This window comes from Pelobates fuscus, chromosome 6 (genome assembly GCF_036172605.1).
Source record: "Pelobates fuscus isolate aPelFus1 chromosome 6, aPelFus1.pri, whole genome shotgun sequence".
Taxonomy (NCBI): Eukaryota; Metazoa; Chordata; class Amphibia; order Anura; family Pelobatidae; genus Pelobates; species Pelobates fuscus.
In genome coordinates, this window is record NC_086322.1 from 6,369,187 (window position 1) to 6,395,462 (window position 26,276).

Below are 26,276 nucleotides of genomic sequence, written 5' to 3' on the forward strand. Positions count from 1 at the left end.
CTGTAGTAAAGTATAAATCAGCTTTTAATGTTTGCACTTACAATGTAAAAGATATAAAAAGGCCCATCAGTACAAGTCTGTTTGTCCCATCGCTGTAGAGTATAGTAATCCTCATAGAAATGTCCAGCAGGAGAAACAGGTATACAATAAAATAAATAAAATACAAAAACAAATAAACAGCTCACTCTACGCGTTTCGTCTGTCTCTCAGACTTCCTCAGGAGTGATGAAATGCTTTGAACCTTCTGTGGACACCATCTTCTTTTTATAAGGGTTCCTGCCGGTTTTTCGGTCTAATTTGCTCCATCGGCTGATTCCGATCAGCTGTGCTTTGAAAGTCCGTTCCCACTTTCCATATAAGGAGTTCCGGAAAGTGTCAGTGGAACGCATATGCGTTCCACCAACCCGGAAGTGTCTTCGCTCTTGTCAGCCATGCGGAAGTCCTATATATCGCTGGAACCCAAATGCGTTCCACTTCATTCACCCAAGAACCTCACAGGAACCATAAAGTCCCCGGGGTTCAAAGCATATAAAACAAAATAAAATCAGATTATATTACATTAATAGCTTGTTCTCTATATATTCTAAACAGTATTACTCCTAAGCCATTTCCTCATATATATTCATGAAAGATCAAAATAGAACATAAGGTATAAGGTGTAAACCTATACAAATATAGGGTATCTATACATCATTCCTATTATATAGTGGTTTAATACCTATATTATTGTACATCATCAATTTTATATTAATTTGATATTAATGATTATTAATTTTTAATTTCTTGGGGGTATGAACCAAGGGTAGCAGAAAGGGTGATAAAGGAGTGACAAGAGTTAACAAGGGAAAATATGTGAAAGTGAATAAAGGGAAGGATTCTGGATCACTCAAGACTAACAAAAAAATAAGACCAAATAAAATAGAAAATAAAATGAAAATGAAAAATGAAAAATGGAATAAAAAATAAAATAAAAAATGGAATGAAAAATGAGAATAAAAGGAATAAAAATTATAAAAAAGCAAATTAAATCAAACTCCACATTCAAACCTAATGGTTGAAGGGTTTTAAGTCTGTGGATCCAGAATCCCTCCCTTTGTCTAAGTTTGATGGTAATATCCCCTCCTCTTGCATCTAGATTCACCTGTTCAATAATTGTCCATGATAAATTACACACTTTAAATTTGGGACATGAATTACAATGTGTGGGAACTGAATGGTTCTGAATGCCTTTCCTAATATTATTTAGGTGTTCCAAAAAGCGTACCTTCGCTTTCCGTCCTGTTCTCCCCACATATTGGGCCCCGCATCCACACATAAGGAGGTATACTACGATGGTAGATAGACATGTAACACATCCTTTAATTTTAAATTCCTCTCCAGTTGTTGTACTTTTAAAGCCTTGTACATGACAGGGCATAAGTCTACATGCTTTACATTTTCCACAGGTGTAAAATCCCTTTCTACTATTTTTCGCCCCATTTTTATTTGATGGTTGGAATAGGCTGGGTCTAAGATAGGTTGATAAATTCCTTCCTTTTCTATATATGATCTTGGGCATGTCTGGCAGTTGACATCCCAAGAATTCGTCATGTTGCAAGATAGACCAATGCTTCTTAATTATTTTGTTGATTGAAAAGGCTTTAGAATTGTATTGTGTGTTAAATGAATATTCAAAAGGATTTTTTAATTTCATTAATGATTTGGGTTTATCGATCAAAAGGTCCCCTCTATTAATATTTGTAATCCTTTGAGCCTCTAGTTCTAATTGTTTTTTCTTATAACCCTTTTTCACAAACTTTTTAGTCAAAAGGTCTACTTGCTCTACATATAATTCCTCATTAGAACAGTTCCGTCTCAATCTCGTATACTGGCTTTTTGGAATTCCTGCAAGCCATTTGGGATGGTGTCCACTATCTGATTGGATGAAACTGTTTATGTCTGTAGGCTTAAAAAAGTTTTTGGTTCTAATTTTTGAATCTTCGATGAAAATTGTCAAATCCAAAAAGTCTATAGTTAGGGGATTAAAAACCGGTGTGAATACCAATGAGAGCGTGTTGATGTTGTTGAGATATGAAAAAAGTCCTCTAGTTGTTCATCAGACCCTTTCCAGATAACAAGGATGTCATCGATGTAACGGCGCCAGAGCACCAGGTTTGCCCCAAATGGACTGTCTGTCCAGACGAAAGTCCGTTCCCAACTGTCCATAAAGATGTTGGCATAACTAGGGGCAAACCTGGTGCCCATAGTCGTACCCTTGATCTGCAGAAAAAACTCATCATTTAACATGAAGAAATTATGTGTCAGGATAAACCTGATAGCATCAAGTTGAAAAGACCTAAAAGTGGAATCTAAGGTTTCATCTCCCTCAAGTTGCTTTCTCACTGCTTCTAACCCTTGATTGTGATCTATCACTGAGTATAATGAACTCACATCTAGCGTTATCCAGATGTAGTCTTTATGCCACTCTAGTTCTTGTAATAGATGTTTCGTGTCCTTCAAATAGGACATAGCCGCTTCGGCATATTTTTGCAATGAGTTGTCAATGAATTGGGATAATTTGCATGTGAGGGAGTCAATCCCACTTATTATGGGCCTTCCAGGTGGATTTGTTTTGGACTTATGTACTTTCGGAAGAAAGTAAAAAGTCGGGGTCTTGGGATGTTCTTGAAAAAGGAACTTGTAGATGTTAATATCAATAATATTGTTGGTTAAAGCTTCTTTAAGAATAGTCAGAAAACTAGCCGAGGTCGAGACACAGCGATAAGGAAAAGCCAAAAGTCAAGGGTACCAGAAATCAGGAAATAACCCTCTTGCAAATCCGATTGGCTGTACTTAGCAGTTGATGCCAAAACACACGTGTGCGTCTTTTGCGTGACGTCACCCGCACGTCAAGGTCGTCTTTACCGTGCAGCGGCATGCACCAACATGCTGCACAAGCCAGGCATCGTGGCAAGACTGCTGAGTGGCACTCCCCTTGAGATCTTCGGAAGGTAATTATCTCAGTTTTTGCCACATGGACACGAAGGATATGTGACACTAACATGATAAGATGAGAGAGAGACCTAGGCGCAATTGAAAGAATAACTATACTGTGTGCAGCAAACTACATGGGAAGCATTTTGCAAACCATTGATGCAATGGTCTCCCAGAAACTTTCCATTATCTATAATACAACATCCTCTGCATGTTGGAGATGTGGGAGGGTAGTGGGGACAGACTTTCACATATTCACTTAAACATAGAAACATAGAAGAATGTGATGGCAGATAAGAACCGTTTGGCCAATCTAGTCTGCCCAATTTTCTAATACTTTATTCTAATTTAATACTTTGTCCTCTTTTTGAGGTAGTTTTTCTTCTTTTAAATGATCACTATAGGGTTAGGAAAACAAAGCGGTTTTCCTGACACTATAGTGCCCTGAGGGTGCCCCCACCCTTAGGGTCCCCCTCCTGTGGCACGGTTAAAACCCCTTCAGCAGCTTAACCTTAAGTTAAGACCTCCACAATACCTAAGATGGCGGACAACACCTGTTCCTGTTTTTGATGGGGGGACATTATCTCTTCTGGACTGCCTGGACGTTATATTTGCTGCATTATGAAGGAGATTGAGGGCTGCACGACGCACACCTGTCCTACAAGACACCCAGACACCTCTCAGATACTCTGGATATTGTGAAGGTGGACCAATGTCAAGCAACACGCATGAGGCGGTGAAGGCCGCAACAACATGTCAGGAGGAAGAAAGCAGGCATACTGACACTGAGTCAGAGCACTCTGGGAACACGAGTGAAGCTCCAGCATAGAGATGGGCAGTTGTATGGGAGCAGTCTGCATTTGCTTGGATATTTTCCAGAGTCAACCATGCTGGCCTAGAAGACCTGCATAAACCTGTTAGCATAGGCAAACCGACACACTGGCAACCTGGCAATGCATCATTTGCCTGTGTTTTTCACTTTGCACCATAAAAAAATAAAGAATTGAAAAAATATATATATAGTCTCCTCCTTTACTGGCCCAAAATCCTCACTTATTGGAAACAGGTGAAACCCAACTTAGAACCATTAAAACCAAATGAATACTCTTTTTCCTGGAGTGCCACCTGCTCCATCTAATTCCCAAACTGGCTTCAATCCCAGAATGGGCAGTAATTATAAACTTCCTGTTAGTGGCTAAAATCTGTATAGCTGATCACTGGGAGGGCCAAACACTTAATTTATAAGTCATTCATAAGTCGATAATACTTGTCAATTAGAGATGTTAGAAATGTAAACCTTGTAAAACAAATGTGAAAAGACAGATGCCATGGCTTTAGCCCCCTTCCCCATTTCTCTTGAACGCTCGCCCTTCTTAGACACACTGACATCTATCATAAATCTCCCTGGCATGCCTCCCTCATGTTTTAGTTTATTTTTCAGTCATAACCACACTTATGGTTTTCAACTGTTCTGTGATATTATTGAATCAAAATTATAATCCTAATGTAGGTCCACAGACTCCCAATAACAGGGACATTTCTAGGTAACATGTTAAGACTCCTCCCTCATATACGGACTTAAGCCCATCAAAAAATCAGCCAAATACTATGCCCAAAGTCCAACCCTAAACCCTAATGTGTTCTATAAATCACATGGTGTGACACCAAAATTTGATTGGATTCAGAGTATGACATTAACTTATATTTATAAACTCCACCTACTTCATTAAGTTTTCTTATTCAGTTCTTATTAAATATAAGAGGGATATTGAAATGTTATAATTTATTGCTATTCTAAAATTGCCCAGAAATGAGCTATAATTAAACATTATTCCTTCCATCTGAAAGCTACACCACTATTTGAGGAGATTAACATACTCATATGGATCTATCAAAAAGGAGTTTTTTAATGAAAATGGAGAATATGTCACAATGTATAATATCATGAATTGGAAGATATTGAATAATAATACAATGGTTTATGATCAGGTTGGATATGTCGATCCTCATGCTCTGGATGATCAACAATTTTTCATTAACCCAACTACACTAACATGGAAGAGCAAACGGAATGAGGTCAGAGTTTTATCCTTTTTAAAATGTAATCAGCTAATAGCACTTGTTTCAAGATCAGAGAAACAAAATAGAAACTAAGAAGGAAGACACACAAATTGTAACAACGCATTTTACTGTATAAATCAATAAAACAGGAGTAAAAAGTATGTTTATACCCCAATAAGTCTGTATAATCTTAAAGGGACACTATAGAGATCATTTATTAAATGTATAAAGGCATCAGAAAACATATTACCCCTCCCCCATCTACTATTGAATGTTGATGGCATGTTCACAGTGCCAGCAAATGTGGCTCACTCCGAGCCCCTATGTTCTCACACTCTCATTCTCACAGCTTTAGGTCCACTGCACTGGATTCCTCTATTTTATAATAATGAATGTATATATTTACAGCTACAGGAGTCGGTTCTTTTTTACAATTCCCCTTCTTGGTTCCTGGGATTGCCCACTCTGCTGTAGCTCATACAGACAATTACGAGTAGATATTTGTTTCATAGCTCCCCCCTTAGTGATATAAAGTTGCCACCTGGAGACTCGGATTGTGGGATAAAGCTTCTATCCCTTATAGCGTGGATCATTTAATTACTGTGTTTCAGCACCGAAAAGAAGTATCAGCCCATTGCTTTTTGTTTAATTTTCTTTTTGCACTCACGACAGTAGCACTTGCGCTCTGTATATAGTTAATAGGGTTATAAACAGACAGGAGAAGGTCATGGGCAGAGCAGAGAAACCGAGAAGGGGCATACCTATGGATCTGTGAGGAGATATGGGAGGGGCTAGAATTGGTCAATGCTTTATAGGTGTGGGTTAGTAATTTGAATTGACTCCTATAGGATACAGGAAGCCAATGTAAGGACTGACAGAGGGAAGAGGTGTGAGAGGAGCGACAGAAGAGGAAAATAAGTCTGGCGGCAGCATTCATTTCATACTGTAGCGGAGCAATATGACTTCTGGGAAGACCATATAGGAGAGAGATTACTAAAGCATGGACAAGCTCCTTAGTAGCATCTTGCGTAAGAAAGGGGTGGAAGTGGGCTATGTTTTCAAGGTGAACTCTACAGGATTTGGTAACAGACTGGATGTGAGGCTCAAATGTGGGGCCAGACCCAAATATAATTCCAAAACAGACAGCTTGCATAGATGGGCTGATGTGGGTACCACCAACTTGAAGGGAGAGCGAGAGAGGATGATCAATATTAGTAGAAGGAAAGAAAAAAAATGGTTTTAGAGAGATTTTCAGAAGTCAGGAGGACATCCAATCAGAGATTGAGGAAAAGCAAGCAGTGACCCATTGCAGAATGGCAGGGGAGAGGTACACGGAGGATAGGTATATCTGGGTGTCATCAGCGTACAGGTGGTATTGGACCCCAAATGAGGTAATACGTTTGCCAAGAGAGACAGTATGAAGAGAATATAAAAGGGGACCAAGGACAGAGTCTTGGGAGACTCCAACAGAGACAGGATGAAGGGAGGAGGTATCATTAGAAAAAGAGACACTGAATGAGAGCTGGGAGAGAGAGAAGGAAAACCACAAGTGGACAGAGTCACACAGACCGACTGATTGAAATTTGAAGAAGGAGAGCATGATCAACGGTGTCAAAGGTAGCAGAGACGTCCAGAAAAATTTGGATGGAGTAGCAGCCTTTGGATTTAGCTGTGATTAGTTTGTTAGTAACTCTGATAGAACAGTCTCAGTAGACTGGAGAAGGCAGAAGCCAGACTGAAGAGGGTCAAACAAGCCAGTCAGCTAAAGACAAGTCTTTCCAGAAGCTTAGAGGAAAAAGGGAGCAGGGATATGGGACGATAGTTAGAAGGGGAGGATAGGTCAAGAGATTTTACATTTTTTATTATCTTTTAAGATGGGTACTACAGCAGCATGTTTAAGGGCAGCAATGCCAGAAGAGAGAGAGAGCAGTTGAAAATGTGTGTTAAGGAAGGCACACGATTATTATGTTGTGGCTCTGAGCACTCATTGATGGGTGGGCATTGAATGTTTAAAATACAACAGAATGGTACACCTAGTCAAGCGATCTGAAGAAGCTGATTGGACAATGAAACATGTCATCGCAATTATACAACTCCAGGAAGTTACTGAGTGTCAGTCTGTGGCTGACCACCAGATGAGCACGGAAGATACTGGCAAGTTTCTGAGCTGTTTTATGGGGCTGTTTTCTGAGCCGAGCTGTTTTCAAATAAGATTGCTCAGCAGATTTGTGAAAAATGGAGGAAAGAGGCTTTTATATATTTTCTGTTGCAATTCAATAAATTGGTGAATTCTATTCTGCCATTTTATGCCAATTTCTGGAAGAGTGGAACACTTGGAATGCCAGCTAATTATCCGAGGCTGTTTTAAAGCACTGTTGGTTTGAACATCTTTTCTATATTTGTGAGTAAGCTTTTTTATATGAAATTATATGAAGTCTCTTGGAGTATCCATGGGTTATAACATATTTAATTTCTTTAAGTTATTTTTTTTAATATTTTCTGGGTGTCATAAACTATTTAACAAAAGACAAAATATATAATTTAGTACATTGTTGAGCACAATACATTTTACATTTAACATTTAAGTTAAGATCATGCTATATTTTGGATTTTATATGCGTTTTCCTTGACTTATCTAAACAAAATTTATAGAGGGGTGGGTGGATTATCAGTACTTGTAATTATAGTATGTGTCTGCTGTAAATTCCCAAAAAACAGAGTCTCTTCTTTTCTGGTGGTACGATTTGTGCAAATAGTAGGATCGGGGAGCAGTGTTCCTGTTATGGAATTCCCAGCTCCGAGTGACTTGGAGGAGGGAAGGAAAAAGACACAGATATAGTGTAGTATGTTAGGATCTTAAGTGCTGGTAAATAAAGAAAAAGGAATTGCACTTACAATTTTTTGGAGCTTATACTCAGCTCCAGATATGTGCACCTAGACGGTATAATCCACGTCTATGGATATGTAGATGATCCTTGAATGTCATCAAAAGGGGGTCTCCAGAGATAGTAGGGTATGTCTCCTTTCCAATAGCAGTGGGCCGGATTTCAAATAGTTGGTGATATATAAAAAAAGAGCATAGAAACACAAAATAGTGCTCTCTGGATGATACAGAATAAAATGATAAAAGATGGAGGTATACTCACAAGTGAAGAGCAAATGGGATATTGCTCAATATATGCAAGTGTAGGTGGTATGATCTCCACCAAGGATATCACTCCTTGAGTCCTCCAGTGGGGGTGTTGGAGAGAGTAGAAAGGAATTATATATTTAAAAAAAAATTTAAAAAAATAAAATAAAATAGAATAAAAGGATAGGCTCAGAGGCTCCAATAGCATAAATGGGCTATCTTTATTGGAGACAAAAAAAAAAAATCAGTAGCATGAAACAGCTTTAAAAGCACTAACGCATTTCTCCTGCAACACTTTGAGAAAGCCTCTTTGTAGGAGAAACATGTTAGTGTTTTTAAAGCTATCACCATATCACCTTACCATACAGATCTGAGTACACTCTGAAGGCACTGCTTCCTTAAATCCTTTTCCAATACAGTACTCATTTTATGTCCAGAAAGAAGAGACTCTGGTTTGGAGTCATATTTATATTAGACAAGCACCAACAATTCCCACCATTTTATTAGTTTAATACTATTTACTTATCGATTAAAAATTAAAATTTTGTGTGGATGCAATTATGAGTTTGTATGTGAATCAATATGTCTGTGTGTATAGGTTTGTGAGTCTGTCTGTGTGTTTATGTGTCCAAGTGTTTTGGTGTAGGAGTTTATTTATATGTGTATCAATGCATGTGTCTCTGTATATGTGTACATATAAATCTATGTATGTTTTTTGTGTGTCTGTGTGTGTGTGTCTGTGTGGTGTTTATGTGTCTGTGTGTTTGTGTATTAGTCTGAGTGTATGCATGTCAATGTGGGTAGTTGTGTATGTGTGTCCATGTGTGTATATCAATGTGTATGTATGCATGCATCTGTGTGTGTGTGTGTATATTTAAGTCACTGTGTGTGTATGTCTGACTGTGTTTGTGTATGTACATTAACATATGTGTGTATATATATCTTTTGGCAACTGCACAGCCCTCTAGGGTAAGGAAGCCAGGCCAAGACAAAGTCCAGTTTCAAAGGCCTCTGTCCTGTTTATTATCTGTTGGTAAGATACAACAGGATACAACAGGATACAACAGGATACAACAGGATGCAACAGGATACAACAGGATACAACAGGATACAACAGGATACAACAGGATACAACAGGATACAACTATCAGCAAACCTTCTTTCTCCTCAAAACACTTCCCTCACTCCACCCTGCTTTAACCCCTTAACACCGCAGCCAAATGTACAAGTTGTGAACAGAACAAAACGTAAACAAAACCTGGCATTTACGCTATATGTCTGTCCAACCGTAATTCACCTCTTTCATATTAAATGCACCCCCCCTTATTATATCATTTTATTCAAGGGAAACAGGGCTTTCATTTAACATCAAATATTTAGGTATTGAACATAATTTAATATAAAAAATTTATAAAAAAATGGGAGAAAAAAAGAATTTTTTAATTTTTTTTTGTTCTATGTGACATTTTAACTGTGGATGTCAAAATACTGTTTGCTTTTACTGCAATACAATACACATATTTGTATTCAGCGATGTCTCACGTGTAAAACAGTACCCCCTATGTACAGGTTTTATGGTGTTTTGGGAAGTTACAGGGTCAAATATAGCACGTTACATTTGAAATTGAAATTCGCCAGATTGGTTACGTTGCCTTTGAGACTGTATAGTAGCCCAGGAATTACATTTACACCCATAATGGCATACCATTTGCAATAGTAGACAACCCAAGGTATTGCAAATGGGGTATGTCCAGTCTTTTTTAGTAGCCATTTGGTCACAAACACTGGCCAAAGTTAGCGTTAGTATTTGTTTGTGTGTGAAAAATGCAAAAAACGCCAATTTGGCCAGTGTTTGTGACTAAGTGGCTACTAAAAAAGTCTGGACAAACCCCATTTGCAATACCTTGGGTTGTCTACTATTGCAAATGGTATGCCATCATAGGGGTAATTTTCATTCTTGGGCTACCATAGGGTCACAAAGGCAACGTAAGCAATCTGGCGAATTTTAATGTGAAAAAAATGAAACACAAGCCTTATATTTGACGCTGTAACTTTTGAAAACACCATAAAACCTGTACATGTGGGGTACTGTTGTACTCGGGAGACTTCGCTCAACACAAATATTTGTATTTCAAAACAGTAAAAAGTATTGCAGCAATAATATCGTCCGTGTAAGTGCTGTTTGTGCGTGAAAAATGCAGAAAACGTCACTTTTACTGGCGATATCATCGTTGTAATACATTTTACTGTTTTGAAACACTAATATCTGTGTTCAGCAAAGTCTCCCGAGTAAAACAGTACCCCCCATGTACAGGTTTTATGGTGTCTTGGAAAGTTATAGGGTTAAATATAGTGCTAGCAAATTAAATTCCCTATACTTTCGGCATGGGTTGTCAGGCAGGTCCCGCTAATTGTAATTAATTAGGATACCTAATTATGTCAAATTATTACATAAATATATGTGTAGAATTAATATATGTATATATATACATATGTGTATATATACGTATATATATATATATATAATTTTTTTTTAATATTTTTATTTATATATAGGTATATATATAGTGATATATACGTATATATTTATGTATATAGATATATATATTATGATATATATATTATTTTGTTTGTGTGACGAAGTGCCCTTCGCCACTTTGTCCTGGAGAGGCCTGCTTGCCTGCCTCCTCCCCTGCGACTATGGTCCTGGACTATATTGCACTGTGGACCCTGTATTCGGGCATATGGATTTGTATTAGGCTGTCTTGAACCCTTTAACTATGCTGTAGGTCTGGACTGCTAATATAACCGAACAGCCAGGGGATTTAGGCGAATATATTGCATGAGAATACCATGACTGGAGAATACAAGCCGTTCGCATGATTTCATACGAATTCTTTGTGCTCTGAATAGGTGGCCGCCATTTCGGGACTTTTACACGTGTTCGCGGCCATCTTGCGTGCGAACAGCGGTGTTTGCCTGTGAACGCATGGAACTGAAATCGGAAGCGCAAACAGGCGAATACCGCTAAGACCTCCAGACATCCAGAACTACGCACGGAAACTACCGAACGACCGGCCGTTCGGTAGTTATACTTAACTTAGTATGGGGATTCTAGCGATCACAAAGATGCGAATGGATGGCAAGAATTTCGTCTATTTTACCGTGCGAACGGAGACCGACCGCAAGGCCAAAACTCATGGAACTATTTTCGGCTAGTTGGTCTGTGCGGTCGGTCAAAACTTTGGAGCTCTGTATCTCCCGAACCATTCATCCGAATGGGCTGATTTTTGGACAGACTGTTCCCCTGAACAAGGGCTATTTGGGGATACCAGATTTAAAGCTGTACCCCCTGTTTTTGGGGTACATCCAGAACTTGAGTAAAATAATGTACATTTTAATTGGGTTATGTGTTTATCTGAGGGGAGGAGACGTGGGGGTGTTACCATGCATGTGATTGGTCAATTTCATCCTCCCCCTGGGAGTGTCCTGTATGTACCTGATCCTAATAAAAAGCAGGCTGGGTGTTCCAGTCCTCAGACCTCTTCTGACCCTCAATACGTAGCCTTGTCTCGTTATTGGAGGGAACTGCTATATCACACTGGGGATTGCTATGCGCTGCATATTCCCCTGAGCTCTTAATCACTTAGCTCTTTTAAGAGCTTGTTCCGGATACGCTCTCCAGGAGGAGAGATCTTCCCCACACGTTCCTGAATGCTGAAGGTTCATTCCAGGGTGGACGGAAGACGGCGCGGCTCCAGTTAAGTTACGGCGGTTGTGGAGCCTGCGGTGGTTGTGGTGTCGTCTGCAGTGCTTGGAGTCCTCTGAGAGCGCTAGGAGCATCCATCAACGGAGGGTACTCGGTCGGGGTACACGGAGCTCCGTTACATTGGTGGCAGCAGTGGGATCGCGTCCTAGTGCGAGGAGAAGCAGCTCAGAGACACTGGTAACGTTTGGAGTTACAATTGAGGGCAACGCTAGCCATTGGGCAGCGCCCCTGGCTACAACAGGATGGCTTCCCTAGTGCGAGGAACAGCATCCTGGGAACACCAAGCAAAACTGGAATATTGGTATAGTCACGTACGGTTTGACGCTATGCTGAAGCGGCGGTTGGCTGTCTACGGGCCCCTCCTAACAGAGGAACTTGTACCAAGAGTGAGGAGAGAACTGGCGGAGTATCTGCAGATGGAAGCAGAATATCGGGCAGTGAGGGCAAAGTGTTCCGTCCCTGCGCCCCAACAACAGCGTGAGTTACAGGGGGCTGAAGGTGTCGTCCTTCCCCCCCAGCAGCAGTGTGTCCTACAGAGAGCCGAGACAGTTGGTCCCTCTCTACAGCAACAGGACAATGGTAAGGGAGCGGAGACAGGCGGTCGCCCTCCCCAGCGACAGTGTGTACCCCAGGGGGCCGAAGGTGCCGTCCTTCCCCCCCAGCAGCAGTGTGTCCTGCAGAGAGCCGAGACAGTTGGCTCTACAGCAACAGGACAATGTTACGGGAGTGGAGACAGGCGGTCTCCCTCTCCAGCGGCAGCCTGTGTGTCCGGGAAAGGAACACAGCACCCCCTCTCCCCAGCGGCAGCTTACCCTAACAAGGGGAGACACCAATCCTCCAGACGGCGCAGATGGGACCGTGGTCTCTGTGCCTGACCTACAGGGATGCTGGACAACCTGTCCAGATCCCCAACTGCTCTCACCGAGACAACAGGAGGAGGGGGTAAGTACAAATTCCCCTCCCCCGCTAACTCCTAGCGTGGCACCAGGGTTAACAGAGGCGATGTTAACCCCTACTGACGTCCATGTTCCCTTGGCTACTGAGCCGGACTATGGTCTCAGCATCCCAGCAGACGAGCGGACAGCTGGGCAGAGTACAGTCGGCCTCTGCCCTACCTTGGTCCCTGGTCCAGAGCCTGATGTCATGCAGGCTACCCCAGCAGAAGAGCTGGCATCTGGGCAGAGTGCAGTTGGCCTCTGCCCTTCAAGTACCCTCGGCATGTGGCCTCATTACTACAGCCAAATACCCAGGTGCAGTGACTGTGTGTTGTGGGTGGGCTGTTCCTGTACTTTGATGTTGTGGGGGGGCTACTCGGACATCTGTTTGTTGTGGGTTGGTGGATCGACTAACGGAGGCACTGACCGACAGAAGGTCAGGTGCCTGGTTAGTCTTCCCCCCAAAGGGGAGATGTGTGACGAAGTGCCCTTCGCCACTTTGTCCTGGAGAGGCCTGCTTGCCTGCCTCCTCCCCTGCGACTATGGTCCTGGACTATATTGCACTGTGGACCCTGTATTCGGGCATATGGATTTGTATTAGGCTGTCTTGAACCCTTTAACTATGCTGTAGGTCTGGACTGCTAATATAACCGAACAGCCAGGGGATTTAGGCGAATATATTGCATGAGAATACCATGACTGGAGAATACAAGCCGTTCGCATGATTTCATACGAATTCTTTGTGCTCTGAATAGGTGGCCGCCATTTCGGGACTTTTACACGTGTTCGCGGCCATCTTGCGTGCGAACAGCGGTGTTTGCCTGTGAACGCATGGAACTGAAATCGGAAGCGCAAACAGGCGAATACCGCTAAGACATCCAGACATCCAGAACTACGCACGGAAACTACCGAACGACCGGCCGTTCGGTAGTTATACTTAACTTAGTATGGGGATTCTAGCGATCACAAAGATGCGAATGGATGGCAAGAATTTCGTCTATTTTACCGTGCGAACGGAGACCGACCGCAAGGCCAAAACTCATGGAACTATTTTCGGCTAGTTGGTCTGTGCGGTCGGTCAAAACTTTGGAGCTCTGTATCTCCCGAACCATTCATCCGAATGGGCTGATTTTTGGACAGACTGTTCCCCTGAACAAGGGCTATTTGGGGATACCAGATTTAAAGCTGTACCCCCTGTTTTTGGGGTACATCCAGAACTTGAGTAAAATAATGTACATTTTAATTGGGTTATGTGTTTATCTGAGGGGAGGAGACGTGGGGGTGTTACCATGCATGTGATTGGTCAATTTCATCCTCCCCCTGGGAGTGTCCTGTATGTACCTGATCCTAATAAAAAGCAGGCTGGGTGTTCCAGTCCTCAGACCTCTTCTGACCCTCAATACGTAGCCTTGTCTCGTTATTGGAGGGAACTGCTATATCACACTGGGGATTGCTATGCGCTGCATATTCCCCTGAGCTCTTAATCACTTAGCTCTTTTAAGAGCTTGTTCCGGATACGCTCTCCAGGAGGAGAGATCTTCCCCACACGTTCCTGAATGCTGAAGGTTCATTCCAGGGTGGACGGAAGACGGCGCGGCTCCAGTTAAGTTACGGTGGTTGTGGAGCCTGCGGTGGTTGTGGTGTCGTCTGCAGTGCTTGGAGTCCTCTGAGAGCGCTAGGAGCATCCATCAACGGAGGGTACTCGGTCGGGGTACACGGAGCTCCGTTACATATATATTATGATATATATATTATTTTGTTCTACGTGTATTTTGATATAAATATATATATTAATATCACAATACAGTTAGAACGAAATAACACATCTATATATTTTTTAATTATTTATTTTTAAATATTTTTTTAATTTTATTTTTTTACGTATTTACATATATATTTTTTTATATTATATATAAATATATATATAACAATAATTATATATATATTTAATCAGTATCAGTCTACGTGTAATTTGATATTAATATATATATATATATATATATTTATTAATATTTAAATACACGTCGTGTATGTGTAAATGTGTGTGTGTGTGTGTATGTGTATATATATATATATACTTAGATCATATATATATAATACATATGATCTAAGTATATTTTATTTGTAACTAATTTTTTTAATTTATTTTTTGAACTAATATTTTTTTTTTTTTACAGGACAGGGGGCAGAGACAGTGTCAGCCAGTGATTTCACATCACTGGCTGACACACAGGATCAGTGATCACAGTGACTGCCTGTCACTGTGATCACCTCCTGCAGATTGGGTAATTGACCACAGGGGGGAGTGCCTGGGTGGTACAAGCACTCCCCCCTTCCAATCTGCAGGGGGATCACTGTGCCAGTTACATGTGTCAGCCAATAGGCTGACACATGTAACACTGATCGCAGTGACAGGCTGTCACTGCGATCAGAGTGCTTTGAGATCGCAGTGACAGCCTGTCACTGCGATCAGACTTCGCAGATCGCGGTCACTGACCCCAGGGGGACTGCCTGGGGGGCCAGGTAAGTCCCCCGACCGCGATCTGCAGAAGGGGAAAGCCGCCGGCCGCATGTGTCAGCCGATTTTAAATCGGCTGACACATGCTTAATACTGGTCGCAGTGACAGCCTGTCACTGCGATCAGAGACTGCAGATCGCGGTCACCGGCCACAGGAGGGGTTGCCTGGGGGGCCAGGCATCCCCCCCGACCGCGATCTGCAGCGGGCGATTAGCGCCGGCCACGTGGGCGGCCATTCTGGCGAGGACGTAATATTACGCCCGCCGGCGTTTAGAGCCGGTTCCTGCAGGACGTAATATTACGTCCTCCGGACTTAAGGGGTTAACTGCAGTTATATAGCTGCTCACAGTCCCTACAGGTGAGGCTAATGACCTCGTTAGGCAGTGAGCCAGAACTCCTCAGAAAACCTGGGCTGGGCTCATCCACAGCCACTCTGACAGAGGGTGGAGAACCCTGCTCTTCCGAATACTCCACCCCACGGACCCAAATAACAACAGAGAAAAAAACCTACAGTTAACCTTAACTTTCCCTGGGGCTGCATGTGCTTAACCATATGTCAGGATAGTGGCTGCGCAAAAGTCTGGGTGCCAGATATACACCCTTGACCACCATCCTCAACACTCTGTCACAACGTGTACACACATGTAAGAATATGTGAATATGTATGTGTATATGAATGTCCATATGTCCATGTAATTTCCTAAAAAGAGAAGGTTGGGGTAAATTTATTTTTACCGTTCGGGGAGGGGGTGTGTGCAAAATACTTTTCCACCCCAGGTGCCCTGTAACTTAGGTACGCCTCTATTAGATATATTCTGTTACATGACCAGGTCCCTATGTTTCTCTTTAGATGCCAAGATCTCAATGTTCAGAGAATTGTTTACCTGGAAGCAGGAAAATCCCCAAACCTGGAATCCATTCTTGCTGTTTTGACTGTGTCCAATGTTCAGAGGGAGAAATCTCCAATATTACCGGTATAGTACATGTTATTGGGTTACATTGGGAATAGATGTGATTAACCAATATTAGAGACAATGACATTGAACACGATTTAGATATTTTTTTTCAAGTCACATGTCTAACTATTACTAATACTCTCCAGCAAACACAAATATACAGATATAATATAGTTACATAAAACATGGAATTTAAAGGGCCCCAAAACAGTGTTAATGCATTTGCTTGGTTTTGGCTTTATTAATATGATATATTTTTGCATGCTCAAACCTTTTCACACAAAATAATGTTTTGCAGAACACTGCACCAGATGTGTGCATCTTATGCCAAAAAGACTGGCTTATTAAATGTATTCATGCTTAAAGGACCACTCTAGGCACCCAGACCACTTCAGCTTAATGAAGTGGTCTGGGTGCCAGGTCCAGCTAGGGTTAACTAATTGTTTTATAAACATAGCAGTTTCAGAGAAACTGCTATGTTTATCAATTAGTTAAGCCTTCCCCTTTTTCCTCTAGTGGCTGTCTCACTGACAGCCACTAGAGGCGCTTGCGTGATTCTCACTGTGAAAATCACAGTGAGAGCACGCAAGCGTCCATAGGAAAGCATTATGAATGCTTTCCTATGTGACCGGCTGAATGCGCGCGCAGCTCTTGCCGCGCGTGCGCATTCAGCCGACGGGGAGGAGAAGAGGCGGATCGGAGGAGGAGAGCAGGAGGAGAGCTCTCCGCCCAGCGCTGGAAAAGGTAAGATTTAACCACTTTCCCCTTTCCAGATCCGGGCGGGAGGGGGGCCCTGAGGGTGGGGGCACCCTCAGGGCACTCTATTGCCAGGAAAACGAGTATGCTTTCCTGGCACTAGAGTGGTCCTTTAATGAGAGAGTCTTCTTTACAGCTAGACTTGGACATGGTGAGAAATTTCACTTCAGCAAAATAAATTCAGCAAAAAAAAGAAAGATAATTTGGTTGACCAAATTTCATTGAATATCCAAATATTGTCCATGCAAACGATTCAGGGAAAGGAATTCGGACAAACCAAAAGCATGTGAAAAATTAGCCTTCCACCATACGACAAAATATATACATAACATACATAATATTTATATGAATAGAAATTTTGCAGCACGGTAATAGTTTCATTTGTACTTCATTTTAATTTAATTAATTCTTGCTAAAATTAGGTTGTCCACTTTCTGTTTCAGTTGTTTTATAATTCTGTCATTTGGAAACTCAGAGCTACAGAATTTAGATGACCCGCCAATCGCTTAAAATTTGGATGAATTCTAACTTGGCTGAAACCAAAAGCACAGGTTAACAGCAAGCTCCAAAAATACTCCTTTATGAAGGTTTATACTGCTGGTTTATGTTTTCATTTCCAATTTACATCCACAACATTTAAGAATAAAATACATTTGGTATCGCACTACTCACAAAATCTTTATACTCTGCAATGCTTGGCAGGCCATCATTTCACCTCCATCCATCCTTGAGCCACACACTATATGACCGTTCATCATTTGGGCAACTTTTCTGATCCTAAATGTGGCCATTCAATGTTACACAGTCACATAGTTACACAGCTGAAAAGAGACTTGCTTCCATCAAGTTCATCGTTTCTCACATTTGTTTTTGATGTTGATTCAAAAAAAGGCAAAACATCCAGTTTGCAGTGCTTCCAACTTTCAACAAACTAGGAAAAAAAATCCTGCTTGACCACAGAATGGTAGTTAGATCTCTCATTTGATCAAGACGTGATTACCCCACAAATTAAAATGTTTATCCCTGAATTTTATATTTCTGCAAGTATTTGTGGCGAAAGTGACCTCGCCACTGGTCTTTGGAGAGGCCTCTTGCCCTGTGACTATTGCCCCTGGGATGTATTGCCCTTTAAAAACACTAATTGTGCAAATTGGAATTTGGCACAATGCCCCTTTAAACTTTCAAAGTGGTCGAAGTGGAACTTCGAACTACCGAACAGCCGGACCACACACAAGTGGAGTGTGCAGCCAATTTACCTCCCAGGCTGGGAGCTAAACCGCAGCCAAATTGACAGACGGCTGGGTAGTCGCCGTTTGTATATTCGAACAAATGACGGCAGCCATCTTGTTTAGTCGAACTTGTTCAGCTGTGTTTAGTCGTTGAGTTCATGGAACTCAAATCGGACACGCAATGGCACTGTCAGGGTACCTGTTGTCTCTACCTCAGAGGAGGTGAGACAAGTAGACAGTCATCCTTCCAGAAGGGCTGAGGCACTCGTTCCTCGCGACTCCCTCGGACGTTTACACGCCGGCCGCGAGGGATCCGCTTCCTTTTATGACGCGGCGCTCAGCACCCGACGTCATGACGACAGACCTTCTCGACCTGTCAGTCAAGTCCCGAACACTAATCAGGACTCATCGGGGGTGTGACCTCCTATCTAGAACCAGGATATAAAAGAGGGCTTCGTACTGTTGTTCATTGCCCTGTCGTGGTTCTAGCTTGTCTAGTCACTCAGCGCTTTGGTTATCGATTGTCTTTTGGTTCTGACCCGGCTTGTTTATTCTACTCTGCTTACCTCTGTTATCCTTTTGACTCGGCTTGTCTCTCGCTTACCTGCTCTCTCGTTCCCTCGACCTCGGCTTGTCTCTGACCATTCTTTACCTACTCCTTACGTTAGTCCGGCCATCCTAAGGTCCGGTATACGTACTTTCTCCTGTTTGTACTCTGCGTGTTGGATCCCTGTCCCGATCCTGACATTACGACAGGGCCATGGATCCTGCAGGTACAAACACTCAGGTTGGTTCTTCCGACTCTAGATTTGAGGCCATGGATCATAGAATGGACCAGATAGCTCTAGCATTACAGGCCTTACTATCTCGCTCTAGCAATCAGCCAGAGGAGATGCGCCCTACTTCCATCTCTCCTGTAAGTTCAGGTTTAGAGGTAGCCACTGTAGGTGCCTCTTCCCGGATTACACCTCCTGTACGCTATGGTGGTTCTCCGGATATGTGTCGTGGTTTCTTAAACCAGATAGGTATACATTTCGAATTACAACCCCGCTCCTATCCTACAGATAGAGCGAAGGTTGGGTTTATTATCACCCTACTCATTGACAAAGCTCTGAGATGGGCTAATCCTTTGTGGGAGAATGATAACCCGTTAGTCTATAATTACAATGTGTAACGGATCACCTGGCACCCCGACTGAGTACCTCCGTTAATGGATGCTCCTAGTGCTTCCTGAGGACTCCAAGCACTCTGGCAGACACCACAATCACCGAATCCGAGAAACCTTTTAAATTCTCCCAAGCATATGAATGCTGTAGACCATTGAATAGGAACCATACGAATAGGCTTGTACTCCTAGCAGTCAACTGGAACAGCACTCAATAAATCCTTCCCCCCAATAATGAGACGACACATCACTTTGAGGGTAAAACAGGAACTCTGGACTGGCTCATCCAGCCTGGCTTTTATTTCCAACTCACACATACAGGCCACACCCAGGGGGAGGCATAAAAGAACCAATGACATAGATGTTACCTCCCACACATCCCCTCCCCTTAGTGTGACACATAATCCCATTATGCATACAGTGTAACATATACTTTTACACAACTTTCATAACTTTAAAACCATACATCACATTCACATAAAAATACATATCCACAATCAATCCATTCAGGGGAACAACATATTAAAAAATGGCATGAATCCGACCAGGGGTTAAAAAGTTACTAAAAGTATCTTTTGTTCCTTTCTGGCTGGCAGAAAAACATCCCCACAATGCACCCTGGTTTCCTCCCTTCTGCCCTGGAGTTAATTGGAGAAGTAATCCAATTACCCAGGACTAAAGGCAGACTCCATTAACCACATGGTTGCAAAACAACATAAAACACTTTAAAATACATAAAGTCACATTTACACATAACACACAGACATTTCACCTATCCCCAGATAGCTGGGATCTGCACGCACAAAACTACCGAATAGCGCGCAGATCCTACTCACACAGTACAATTGCCATGGAGCTAAAGTCTTTCCCATAGTCTTTCATTATATAGATAGGCTCCATGGTATGGCTATCTGGGGTATCACATTCCCATAAAGTCTGGTCCATAGTCCAAAGGCAAGAGGCGGGCAAGCAGCCCCCTCCAAGGACACGTGGCGAGTTCGGTTTCGCCACACTTCTCCCCTTTACCCCCCAGACTAACAGGGTATCTGACCTCCTGCCGGTCCGTGCCCTGGTTAGTCCAGCAACCCACCCATGAAGCACAAACAGCAGTACCTCTCACCCACAATAACTGGTTACTACACCTGGGTAGAGGAGAACTTTGTCCAGGTCCAGGTGCCTCACCACAGCTGTGTGGAGGACTGGTAGTCTGCCTTGGTGGGTTGCTGAGTGGGCAGAGACCAGCGGTACTCTGCCCTGGTGCCAGCGCTACCACTGAAGTAGCCTGATTGGAGCCTGGTTGTGGGAGGGGGAGACCGACCGTCTCCCCTCTGGGTACACAGCTCTGCTGCTGGAGACAGACTGTCTCCCCTTTGGCTAAACAGCCCTGTCGTGGGGGGGCAGGACCGACCGTCCCTACCCCCTGTGCTGGAAGTGCAGAGACCACTGTCCCATCTGCACAGGTGTGGGGCTTACAGTCTCCCCCTGGTACATTAAGCTGCCGCTGGGGAGAGGTGGTAACCAGCTCCTCTCCCATTAGAACACTCTGCCGCTGGGGAATGGAGACTGGGCTCTCTATTCCCTGTACATTAATGATCCGCCGCTGGGGAGAGATGGTAACAATCTCCTCTCCCATACATACTTCCCGTCTCTGCGGAGGGAGACTGACTGTCTCTCCTCCCAGCACAGAGTCCTGCTGAGGGGGAAAGGGGGCTGGGCTCTCCATTCCCTGCTGGATACTCTGCCGCTGGGGAATGGAGACTGGGCTCCCAATTCCCAACAAATCACACTGCCGCTGGGGAGGGAGGACGGCCCCTTCAGCTCCCTGTAACTTGGGCGCAGAGACCACGGTCCCATCTGCGCTGGTGTGGGGCTTACTGTCTCCCCTTGGTGTGCTAAGCTGCCGCTGGGGAGAGGGGGTAACAAACTCCTCTCCCTTACACACTTTCAGCCGCTGGGGAGCAGGGCTGACCCTCTGTACTCCCTGTAGGCAGGGCACAGAGACCACGGTCCCATCTGCGCTGGTGAGGGGCTTACTGTCTCCCCTTGGTGAGCTGTGCTGCCGCTGGGGAGAGGGAATAACAAACTCCTCTCCCTTACACACCTTCAACCGCTGGGGAGAGGGGATAACAGGCTCCTCTCCCTGCACCGTAGACTGCCGCTGGGGAGCAAGAACGGCACCTTCAGCTCCCTGTAACGCACACTGCCGCTGGGGATCTGGGCCGACTGCCCAGCATCCCTGTAGGGCCGGTAGAGAGACCGCAGTCCCATCTCCACCTGCCATCTGTGAGTCTTCCCAGGACCAATCCGTGAGGCCCCTCAACATTTGTGAGTAAGGGCCACCTGCTTCCCCACCTGGCAACTCTGGCTGCTGCTGGGGATCTGGGCCGGCTGCCCAGCATCCCGGTGGAGAGACCTTGGTCCCATCTCTACCTGCCTGTTGTGGTTCCTCACAGGACCAGTCTATGAGGTCTGGTTCTGCTTGTCGGGTAGGTTGGAGCTGCACGAAGCTGAGCAGGTGTTGGTAGTCCTGCTCCAGCTCCCACTCCCTTGTTACCAGGTGGGTCATGTCTTTGCTCACCTCGCATTCGTCAGCCCAGACATACATGCCCATCCGGTAGTCGAAGATGTCCCAAAACCTAGACCCCTCCGTGCTGCCAAGATCAATGTCGTCCTCCAAGGCATCCCATAATAAACCCGGGCCATCATAATCATCCCCCTCCGGTAAGTCGTGCTCGGCCGTCCAGGGGGTAAGTCGAATGGTATGCCACCAGAGGGCCTGGTATGCGTTGTCTAGCCAGATCTCTCGCCATACCAGAGTCTCTAGTCTTGTCACCCACTCATCCAGGGGCTGCTCTCCCAATAGATACATGCGCATCGCCACACGCTTCTGTAGCCGCTGCTCATCACTGGGGAGACTCTCACCTCGCCGCCACTGGGCGTCTTCCAGGGCATCATACCAGACTTCCTTTCTGTCTGCATCCCTGTAGTCCGCGGCCGCCTCCTCCTCCTCATCATGGAACGCTGTCCAAAAACTAGCTGATTCCATCCTGCTGTAGCCAGGGGCGCTGTACGGATACTAGCGTTGCCCTCAATTTGTAATTCCAAACGTTACCAGTGTCTCTGAGCTGCTTCTCCTCGCACTAGGACGCCATCCCACCGCTTGCCACCAATGTAACGGATCACCTGGCACCCCGACTGAGTACCTCCGTTAATGGATGCTCCTAGTGCTTCCTGAGGACTCCAAGCACTCTGGCAGACACCACAATCACCGAATCCGAGAAACCTTTTAAATTCTCCCAAGCATATGAATGCTGTAGACCATTGAATAGGAACCATACGAATAGGCTTGTACTCCTAGCAGTCAACTGGAACAGCACTCAATAAATCCTTCCCCCCAATAATGAGACGACACATCACTTTGAGGGTAAAACAGGAACTCTGGACTGGCTCATCCAGCCTGGCTTTTATTTCCAACTCACACATACAGGCCACACCCAGGGGGAGGCATAAAAGAACCAATGACATAGATGTTACCTCCCACACATCCCCTCCCCTTAGTGTGACACATAATCCCATTATGCATACAGTGTAACATATACTTTTACACAACTTTCATAACTTTAAAACCATACATCACATTCACATAAAAATACATATCCACAATCAATCCATTCAGGGGAACAACATATTAAAAAATGGCATGAATCCGACCAGGGGTTAAAAAGTTACTAAAAGTATCTTTTGTTCCTTTCTGGCTGGCAGAAAAACATCCCCACAATGCACCCTGGTTTCCTCCCTTCTGCCCTGGAGTTAATTGGAGAAGTAATCCAATTACCCAGGACTAAAGGCAGACTCCATTAACCACATGGTTGCAAAACAACATAAAACACTTTAAAATACATAAAGTCACATTTACACATAACACACAGACATTTCACCTATCCCCAGATAGCTGGGATCTGCACGCACAAAACTACCGAATAGCGCGCAGATCCTACTCACACAGTACAATTGCCATGGAGCTAAAGTCTTTCCCATAGTCTTTCATTATATAGATAGGCTCCATGGTATGGCTATCTGGGGTATCACATTCCCATAAAGTCTGGTCCATAGTCCAAAGGCAAGAGGCGGGCAAGCAGCCCCCTCCAAGGACACGTGGCGAGTTCGGTTTCGCCACACAATGCCTTTGTCGCTGCTTTCAGAAGAACTTTTGACCCACCTGGTAGAAAGGTCAATGCAGCCAGATTACTGTTGCGCCTTAGGCAGAATAACAGAACCCTTGTGGATTATGCACTAGAGTTCAGGTCCTTGGCGGCAGAAGTTAAATGGAATGAACAGGCTTATATAGACGTATTTTTAAACGGACTGTCAGACGAAATTCTAGATGAGGTTGCCACAAGAGAGCTCCCTGTAAATTTGGAGGATTTAATTTTGTTTATTTCTCGCATTGATGAACGTTTAAGAGAGAGGCAGAACACTCGAGATAGAACTCGTAGACCTTCCTTTAAAATAGCTCCCTCATTTCAAAGTCCTGAATCTACAATCTCAGCCTTCCCAGAACCTATGCAGATAGGCAATACTCGCCTCTCAGAGGAAGAGAGACATTACAGGAGAAGGGAGGGGTTGTGTATGTATTGTGGAGTAAGGGGACACCTACGCCTAAATTGTCCTAATCGCTCGGGAAACGCTCGCACCTAAGTTTCTCTAGAGGACAGGCCTTGGGTGTTTCTATTTTGTCCTCTATACACAACTATAAAGTTCACAGGCTTCTACTACCCGTTTCTTTAGCATGGGAGAAGGGAGTACTAAAAACTATGGCGTTGATAGACTCTGGAGCTGCTGAGAGTTTTATTGACCAGGTTTTTTCTACTAAACACTCTATCCCGTCCCAGCTAAAGGATACACCCTTGGCCGTTGAGGCCATAGATGGTAGACCTTTATCTGAACCTGTTATTTCCATACCCGTTAACTTAACCATACCCGTTAACTTAACTGTTGGTATCTTACACGAGGAGGGTATATCCCTTATGCTTATTTCGTCTCCGTCTGTTCCTATAGTCCTGGGGTATCCCTGGTTAAAGAAACATAACCTCATTATTGATTGGGAACTAGGGGAGATAGTCTTGTGGGGTCAGGGTTGCCAGAGCAACTGTTTACAGAAAGTCTTGCCGGTTTGCGTAGTTGACACACCGGCTAATTCTACCCAATCTACAGACGTACAAATACCACCTCTGTACCTGGATTTAAAGGCAGTCTTTGACAAGAAAAATGCTGACACTTTACCCCCACACAGGTCCTTTGACTGCAAAATCAGACTCCTGCCTGGTACCATGCCTCCGAGAGGTACGGTATATCCGTTATCCACTAAGGAGAACTTAGTGTTAGAAGAGTATATTCGTGAGAACCTAGACAAGGGATTCATTAGGAGATCCTCCTCTCCTGCCGGGGCCGTTTTTTTTTCGTAAATAAAAAAGATGGTACGCTAAGGCCTTGCATTGATTATCGAGGTTTGAATAAAATAACTATTAGAAATGCCTATCCGATTCCCTTGATTACTGAGCTCTTTGATCGTTTAAAGGGTTCTAAGATTTTCACCAAGTTAGATCTCAGAGGGGCGTATAACTTGGTGAGAATTCAGCAGGGAGACGAGTGGAAAACAGCTTTCAATACTCGACATGGGCATTATGAGTACACGGTAATGCCTTTTGGCCTCTGTAATGCACCGGCGGTATTTCAGGATTTGATCAATGAAGTTCTTAGGGAATTTCAACATGATTGTGTTATTGTATATTTGGATGATATACTGATACACTCTAGAGAAATTGAGACTCACCACAGACAAGTCAGAAGGGTATTGCGCAAACTTCTACAACATGGCTTGTACTGCAAGTTAGAGAAATGTAGTTTTGACCAATCTCAGATTAACTTCCTTGGTTACGTTATTTCTGGAGACGGGTTTAGGATGGACCCAGATAAACTTCAATCTATTTTAGATTGGCCGTTGCCTAAGGGTCTCAAGGCCATTCAGAGGTTTATTGGATTTTCCAATTATTATAGACGCTTCATTAAAGGATACTCTTCTATTATTGCTCCTATTACCAATATGACTAGACAGGGGGCTGACACAAAAAATTGGCATACTGAAGCTCTCGTTGCCTTCAAGACACTCAAGGAACTCTTTGCTTCTGCACCAATTTTAGTTCACCCTGACACGACCTTGCCTTTTCTACTCGAGGTTGACGCCTCAGAGACGGGTGTAGGCGCTATCTTGTCTCAAAGGTTAGGTGTGGATAAACCATTACATCCTTGTGGTTTTTTTTCCAAGAAATTATCTGGGCCTGAGAGCAGATATGACATTGGTGACAGGGAACTACTAGCGGTTATCATGGCCTTAAAGGAGTGGAGACATTTATTGGAGGGCACCTTGCATCCTGTTACCATTCTGACGGATCACAAGAACTTGTCCTATATTGGGGAAGCCAAGCGCTTGTCCGCCAGGCAAGCGCGTTGGTCCTTGTTTCTCACTCATTTCAACTACGTGCTTACTTACAGACCGGGATCTAAGAACTCGAAAGCCGATGCTTTGTCTCGCCAACATGAACCATCTAATGTATCTGAGGTGGCTTTGTCTTCTATAGTTCCAAAGTGCAATATTATCGCCAACACGAGTCTCAGGATTCATTCTCCGTTGCTTGCCAAGATCAAGGAGTTACAGCATCTGGCGCCCAGGCAGGTCTCTGGGGCACGGTATTTTGTTCCTCCTGAACTACAACTGGAACTATTA

General features: G+C 43.7%; 1 protein-coding gene across 1 annotated transcript in view; it reads left to right on the top strand.

The window, feature by feature from the left end:
* LOC134615256 (vomeronasal type-2 receptor 116-like) overlaps positions 1–26,276 on the top strand; it is a 137,068-nt gene that overhangs the window by 95,859 nt on the left and 14,933 nt on the right. The window contains exon 5 of the mRNA XM_063459744.1: positions 16,237–16,360. Coding sequence (XP_063315814.1) covers positions 16,237–16,360 — 124 coding nt within the window. The remainder of the gene's footprint in view (positions 1–16,236; positions 16,361–26,276) is intronic.